Source organism: Rhinichthys klamathensis, unplaced genomic scaffold (assembly GCF_029890125.1).
Source record: "Rhinichthys klamathensis goyatoka isolate OS25496 unplaced genomic scaffold, OSU_Roscu_1.1 h1tg000554l_1, whole genome shotgun sequence".
Lineage (NCBI taxonomy): Eukaryota > Metazoa > Chordata > Actinopteri > Cypriniformes > Leuciscidae > Rhinichthys > Rhinichthys klamathensis.
In genome coordinates this window covers 1,042,316-1,049,988 of record NW_026607023.1, presented here as the reverse complement: position 1 = coordinate 1,049,988, position 7,673 = coordinate 1,042,316, and the positions used below count along the sequence as shown (strand labels likewise).

The window sequence follows — 7,673 nt, the reverse complement described above, 5'->3', positions numbered from 1 at the left end:
AGCTTCGCATAGGCTCACGCACCTCCAGAGGGTGTGACGTCTTCACGCTTTAAAATCACTGATCATCAAGATCAGCTCCCTCTTGCTCCTTTTGCTCTTGTCTCTTGTCCACTTAGCCTCTTGCGCTCTTAGCCTCTGGATCTCTTACTCTCTCGGTCCTTCTTGAGAAGTAACGTGAAGATGAGGCTGAACTAGAAGTCCCTCAAGGACTCCCAAGCTTGCGCCAGGCTGCGGCCTTGTCTTTCCATTCACCAAAGATCCTCTGACTACCACTGGTTCTCTCTCATCAAGACAACATCAGCAAAGATCAACTGGAGCCTCAACAAATTGCATCAGGACAGTTTAATGCAATTGGACGAGACATGCAAGTATCAAACTTAGTCTCATTATTTGATACATTAAGTATCCTTACCCCTTTTAAAGAAGGGCATGTTAGAACTAAACTGATGGTTTGCTCAGGCTGTTGATCTGCTGAACATCAAACAATGCTATAACTTTTGCTTTCCTGTATTCTGCTTCAGCTTTCCCTTGGTGAACTGTATGCATGTACAGGTATGTATGTGTATGTTAGAGTAGTTTAAATGTTTAGTCTAGTTAAGTTAATAAAGTCTTTTTTATATCACACGTAAAGTTGTCCGTGTCTCAAGCTCATATCTGGAGTCACTAATCATAGATCTTGACTACTTGCTCTTAGTAGTACTTAGTAAGAAAGACATTTCCCATGCCCCGGAAATGTAAATTTCTATAAAAAAAATTATTAACCAATATTGAGTGTTCACGGGATTAACCGAGTAATTGGTTGTAATGTTAATGTAGCTACATCAAGTTAACCCGATTAACTGATCCAAATATTCATAATCAATTATAACAAGTTATGATTGTTAATTAATATTTAATAGAGCTAGTTTGCTACAACAGTCACCGAGGCACCAACAGACTTTTTTGGGAGATTTTCGGGAGGAGATTGGAGCTTCAACCTTAATTTTAACTCTAATTTCATAACTGTTTATTATTTCACACAGTAAACTTTGTACTAACTGTTTCTGCGAGAGTGAGGGTGGGCTCCACTTCCCGCTCACTACTGCGCAGAAGCAGGTCCCAAATGTCAGCGCCATATTAGGACTTTGGCGGCTTCACTTTTCACCAATGGAAGAAAGTGAAGGGGCGTCGTCCATCTTTTTTTACAGTCTATGGTTTTGCCCATTTGTCAGCAAGCTCCCTGCCATGCTTGCTTAGCCTGTCACTTTGGTTTTGACATGCTCTGCCCCAAAAATTACTTCTTGCAGCTATATGTATTAATACTTTTTGTTTGTCAACATAAATGACGTTATCAGGATGGAGAATCCTCTCAATAGTCTCTTTTGAACTTGTGACACGTGTAGTGAGGAGGAACTCTCTGTTTCTCACATCGGTATTCTGACAAATTGCAATCCTGAATACCTTTCTTTTTACCGTGCTAAAGGCCCGTTCACACCTAGCATGATAACTATAATGATAAAGATTTCTTTTTTTAAAAATCATTCTAAATCTAAAAAGAAGAGCAGAGTCCCCACCACAACTATAACGCACAGAGAAACAATATCTTGGAATAACTTTCAGATTTGTTTCCTGCTAATGAACAATAAAAACATTGACAGCCAATCAGAATCCATTCCACTTGACAGAGCTCCAGCATTTAAAGTGGCAGACGACAAAACTGCAGTAAATCCTTAGAGTGAACAGTGTTATCGGTCATTGGTGTGGACGCTAATAGAGTTACAATTATAGTTATTGTTCTTGGTGTGAATGGGCTTTAAAAGTACTGGGTCTGCATTTACTTTTTGGCATTTTACAGTGCCTTTCAACTCTCTCTGTTCATGAGCATCTAAAAAGAATCAATGACACAAATTAAAGTCAAGTCAAAATGTATTTCTATAGCACATTTAAAAGCAACAGAGCTGCACACTGTGCTGTACAATAAAACATTGAGCATTTAAAAGCATAAAAAGAAACCATGCAGCGTACAAAATATAAACGCATTGAACAAAATACAATAAAAAACAAAACAAATTAAACAATACAAAATGGCGTTAAAATATTAATCTTTTTCTTAAGTTTGGAGGTCTGTAGCTATTGACTGCAGAAAGTTGTCGACTTCTGTGCGCCTCAGGCATAAAAAAAAAAAAAGTTTGGTTCTGGTTTGTTGTCAGTTGAGGTCATGGGTCGGTAGGGATTTTTTTTTTTTTTTTTTTTTTTTTTTTTTTAAGTGGCAGCAGCAAGGGATAGGTAGGAAATTATTCAGGGCTCGACCTTAAGCCTTTTCATATGCTTGCCCTCCAAACAAGTAAATCTGTCATTCACTTGTCAGAGTAAAAAAGTTGCTTGTCCGGATTTTTTAAAATTTATTTATTCTGAAGCAATGTTCTCATCAGTGTTCAATCAGCTTTGATATTTAAATTGGCATATTGTAATATCTGCACCTTTGAAGGGCATCCCCTCCCCCAATCTTATTAAATGCCCTATAGTGTCGTCTTATTCTAAATAATTGAATTTATTGATCAAATTTAGGAATTTAAAATGAAAGATCAAGCATACTGTTACCCTAGGTAGGGCTGATCAAATTAAATAATTTACACTGAAAAATTACAATTGCATAAAATAATGTTATGAAATTGATTTAAATGTACAAATAAGAAACATCGGAAAGAAGTATACTAGGCTACTTACAAACATAACACTAAACTGCCAATAGGTGGCGGCAGGCGGCCGTATTAATGAGTGAGTCATTGATTCATTAATTCAAACGATTCGTTTAAACGGTTGATTCATTCAAGAATGAGACAGATGAAATGAATGGGTCATTGAATCTTTGACTCAACCGATTCGGTCAAAATGCTGAATCATTCAGTAATGAAAACAGGTTGAGTGTTCCTGTGAGATGCGCCGTGGTTCTGCTGTGATTTTTGTTTGGAACTATTTTCGCTGCAGAAACAGAACAAAAACAGCCAATATTTCATCTAAAATGTAAGTGACTTAATTTTAACTGTTTATTGAACTGTTGTAGGAAATCAATGTCACATTTTCAATCGTGATATGGTATTCAGGAAAAATAATTGAGGCTGCTTAACACAAATGTTAAAATATAGAAACTCCACATTTAGATTTTTATAGGCAGTATGTTGTTAACCTGTGTGTGTGTGTGTGTGCTGCGCTCATGTGTGTAGATTTCTCCTCGAGAGGCTGCGCGAGCGTCAACAGCGCACCTCACCGTCAGCAGGCTAATGCATTTATTATCCACAATCGATCGCAACTTACAATAAATGTAATAAAATCAGAATCATTCTCTCGGTTTAGTGATCCCTAGTTATTTTTTTGTTTGTTATTGATGTTCTAATCAGGCTACTTGTCCGTTCGGGCAAGTAAAATTCTCTTTTACTTGTCCTTCAAAAATCCATTTGTCGCGGACAAGTTAGACGGGCTCTGGAGATACGAAGCGCGGCAGGTTAGAGTGTTTTGGATTGCATAAAATAATAAAAGAAACGAACAAATACATGGCGAAAGAAGTGGTAGACAGCAGAAGAGGGTATTGGGATTTGGGATGATTTTTAATGAAACTTGGGAGGCGGATGGAGGTTACTCTGTAACTCATCATGTGGTGTGTGCGTGCCTATGAATGCATGCATTTGTATGTGTGCGTATATGAATAAAAGTGTCCTTAATGACAAAAAAAAAAAAAAAATACTTGTATATGTATTATAGTTCAGTTTGACGAACGATGTGTGAACGACCATGTAGCTCGTTTGTTTTGCTGGAGGACAACAGGCATCTTGCATCGCGTGCCGTACAAAAACGTAAATTATAGTTCGCCTCAGTTTTTTATTTGTGTATTTATTTAATTTTTATTATTTCTTACCCAAGCTCATAAAATAAATTTGGGTCGCACATAAATTGACAGGGTCGGTCGGAAACCGGAACCAAACAAAATTTTTTTTTAAGCCTCAGCATGCACTGACCACGCTCTGTGATTTTACGTGGCCTACCACTTCGAGGCTAAGTTGCTGTTGTTCCCAATTGCTTCCACTTTGTTATAATACCACTAACAGTTGACCGTGGAATATTTAATAGTGAGGAAATTTCATGAATAGTTGGCAACCTATCACGGTACCACACTTGAATTCACTGAGCTCCTGAGAGCGACACATTCTTTCACAAATGTTTGTAGAAGATGACTTGTCTTGACCTTTAAAACAAAGCAAATGTGTGTGTGATGACTTGATGACTTCGTTCCAGTCTTGCAGTCTCTCGTGTTCTTGCTCAGACGTGGACAGACTCTGAGTTCCTGTCAGGATGGAGTTGGACTTCAGGCTTCGGGTCGAGTCTCGAGCTCAGAGCTCTCAGCAAGTATGTCATTTCCTATCCAATACAAAGATTATATGAATAAGTCAACTCATGAATGATTTTTTAGAGCTGATTTAGAACAGAATTTAATTCTGTTTGCATCACTGATTCTGTTATTCTCCTGTTTATTACCGTGAAGCCGCTTTGAAACAATCTGTATTGTATAAAGCGCTATATAAATGAAGGTGACTTGACTATAGCAAGAACATTACAATGAACACAAATTTGAAAATCTCACTACAAATAATCCAGAATTGAAGACAAAAGGTAATAATCCAACTCTCTGTTACACTTCCTCACACCTGAAACTGATCGAGTGAATCTCCTGAACTTCTCCAATCTACTGTAGATCATTACTAATCCATTTATGTTGTAACATCTGCTCTAACGTTGGGCGTTTAGTTGGATCCCGGGCTAGACACTGGCTAATCAGATCCCTGCATTCTGTACAAATTTGAATAAGGAGAGAGCTGGTTAGTCATGACCATGTGACCTGGCATCTATGAAAACAGCATCTAAAACATGATTAATATACTGCAAAATGTGACTTATCTTTACTTTAAAAGTGAAGTATGTCGTTTCTGCGACACTAGTGGCAGCGAGAGGAATAAATGACAAAATAAAGCATATTTTCAAAAAACCTTGCAAAGGCCCCTTCCGTGCATCGCGTCTTCCCCGACTTAAACATCACAAACGCAGCTCTTACTGGTTCATGTTTCAGGTCCAACATATTAGGAATACTTTTAGCTGTGTTGCATTTGTCTTTACGAAAATGTGTCTTTCTGAACGGGTGCATGATGATGCTGTATGGTATTGAAGCGTGCTTTGTAGCGCGTAGCATCACAATGCTCTGTTCACTTTGACGTGTTCATGACCTGTTTAATCTTTGAAGGTATAAATGCAGTGAATTTTGGCTTTCACTTCTGTAACTAAAGCCGCATTTCTTTTCCCATGGCTCCGCCTGCTACAGTAGCGACGCCCCAAACTACTATACGTTGAGCTATATATAAAAAATCTTACATACTTCACCTTTAACTGTTTCTGTACAACGCCTTTGCTTTATGTGTGTGTTTATCAATGTATCAATATTATTCACTCACTTTTGGATAAGGTGGGGTTCAGAAATGTAACTTTGGCTTGTGTGATTTTTCTTCTATTGCGAAAAGGAGAACATCCGTTCATCATCTTGTACAACAACACTCCTAGAGACCAGACATTTGCTGGGACGGCGTGGAATCGAGGTTCTGTCAAGACTTCAGGTGGGCAGTAATCCGGTGCTCCTGTAAGCAACACATTTGCACTTTGTTGAGCTTTTTTTGTAAACATCAAATAATTAGTAAGTCACTACATTCAGGTTTCCACACTCCCAGAATGCTCACCAATGTAAATGTTGCTCTCGTAGCCATCTCTACTAAACAGCTGACCGCAGCCAAAGTCTATCAGCTTGAGCTGTACCGGGTCTCTCTTCAACAGGAAATTCTGCGCATGGATGTCATTGTGGAAAACCCCATGATGGATGCAGTGTTGCACTGCCAGCACAGCCTGTCGCATGATGAACCGTGCTGTTGGTTCATGCATTTGATGATTACGAGTGATGAAGTCCAGCAAGATATCGTAGGGTTCAGGATACTCCATAACCAGAGTGAATTCTTTAGGATGTTCAAACCACTCGTATAGTTGTATGACGAAGGGGCTTATGGGTTCTCGCCTCATCATCATCAGCAGCGCCACTTCTGTAACGAGAGGTTCGGGATGCCCAGGCTAGAGAAAAGTAGCAGACGGAAGGTTAGCAGGGTAAAAATCTGAAGAAAACGCATCATTTTTAAATGTACTTTTCTTTGATCTTTTTAGATAAGTAATCTTGTCCAATAGTAATCTGCACTTAAACAACTCAAATATATATATTCAGCTTTTGGCCAACTTACAATATTAAGATAACGATTGTTGTCAATCTTCCGAATCCGCTTGATGGCAACCTGCAAAAAAAAAAAACCCAGTTTCAATAACAGTTTTCAAGCACTAAGTATTAAACCATGTGTGAATTGTTTTAAATATGTTTTGATGCATGCAAGAGCAAAATGTTTGTACAATTCGGTAAGATTGACCTTTTTGCCATCAAATTTGCGTGTTCCCTGGTACACCCTGCCAAATCCTCCAGATCCAATCATCTTTATAACGCTATAGAGAGACTGAAAGGACTCTGAAAAACAAACAGAAAAATATTAGTTTGCTAGATAATAATATTATAATGGGGGAAATATTCTGAAAACAAGCCTTATTTTTAGTGGAAAACAAGATAATACTGTTTAGAATAATGCTGGAGAATAATGAGTGGCGATGTACCATTATTTGTCTTGACGCCGGAGTGATCAGGAGCAGGAGATGATGGATCAGGATCAGGCTCTGGCTCCAGATCTGCTGGAGGAACAAAAGGCTCCACAACGTTCACAGCACTACAGTGGCAACAGCAGCAGAAAACACACTTCACAGCCTTCCAGAGCCTGTAGAGGAAACAACCCGTTCCGTTCTTCCTAGATTCTGTAGCTTTGTCTGAAATCAAGAAAAAACAATTGAAAACACAACTATTAGAAACATGATCTCTGACGTCAAATTAAGCAATAATGACATCATTTACATATCACTGTTAAATTCTTATCTGTAATGTAACAGATCCAAAGTAATGAAATATTCCCACGCTACCCGCCTGACTTCTGCTTAATGCCTGCATACATTTCCCAAAATCTTATTTCATGATATTAATAGTCATTTTATTTCACAATTATCACGATATAGTTATTTTTTTTTTTTTATCTGATCTTTTATTGAAAACAAAACATCCATTTCCAGGCTTCATTTGCTCAACTCTGGCACATGTGGATCAGTTCTGGTAATGGCAAAGATCATATGGGCCATATCTTAAAATATATTTACATTAGATTATATATTGACTTTTATTAAATGCATAGCAGTGTCTTATTTATATAATAACCGACTCTGTAATACTCGGCACGACAGCCATTTTGACAATGTTGCGTGTATTTGACAATTCAAGAGCAATAGAAATATAATTCTATTCTGGATCGTTTGCTGAGAAGTGGCTTTCTGTGCGCGTGTTTCTGGTGTGTGTCAGACAGAGCGAGTACCATCGAGTTCATCGCTTATTGAGAACGTTTTGCTAACGTTTCCATTAAATTGTGAAAATGTCATTTCAAAAAAAAAAATTTCAACTGGTTAAAAATATTTTATTCTTGGTTAAAGGAACTCTATTTTATAATTTGCATTATGGGAAAATTACT

At 37.9% G+C, this 7,673-nt stretch overlaps 1 protein-coding gene across 1 annotated transcript; it reads right to left on the bottom strand.

The window, feature by feature from the left end:
- Positions 1-4,080: 4,080 nt before the first annotated feature.
- LOC130073620 (serine/threonine-protein kinase pim-2-like) lies at positions 4,081-7,396 on the bottom strand. The gene is made up of 7 exons (XM_056239138.1): positions 7,381-7,396; positions 6,721-6,927; positions 6,483-6,577; positions 6,303-6,353; positions 5,757-6,138; positions 5,478-5,657; positions 4,081-4,392 (listed from the first exon to the last, which is right to left on the bottom strand). The coding sequence occupies exons 1-7, from the start codon at positions 7,394-7,396 to the stop codon at positions 4,340-4,342; spliced, it is 984 nt and encodes a 327-aa protein (XP_056095113.1). The 3' UTR covers positions 4,081-4,339.
- Between the last annotated feature and the right edge of the window lie 277 nt (positions 7,397-7,673).

What these genes read in the sequence shown, in the direction of transcription:
- LOC130073620 (XM_056239138.1), bottom strand. An exon ending in GCAAATTTGATGGCAAAAAG is followed by an intron (nt 6,354 to 6,482) that starts GTCAATCTTACC and finishes TTTTTTTTGCAG; the next exon opens with GTTGCCATCAAGCGGATTCG. An exon ending in GAACCCCACCTTATCCAAAA is followed by an intron (nt 4,393 to 5,477) that starts GTGAGTGAATAA and finishes TGTATTGGATAG; the next exon opens with GAAATGACATACTTGCTGAG.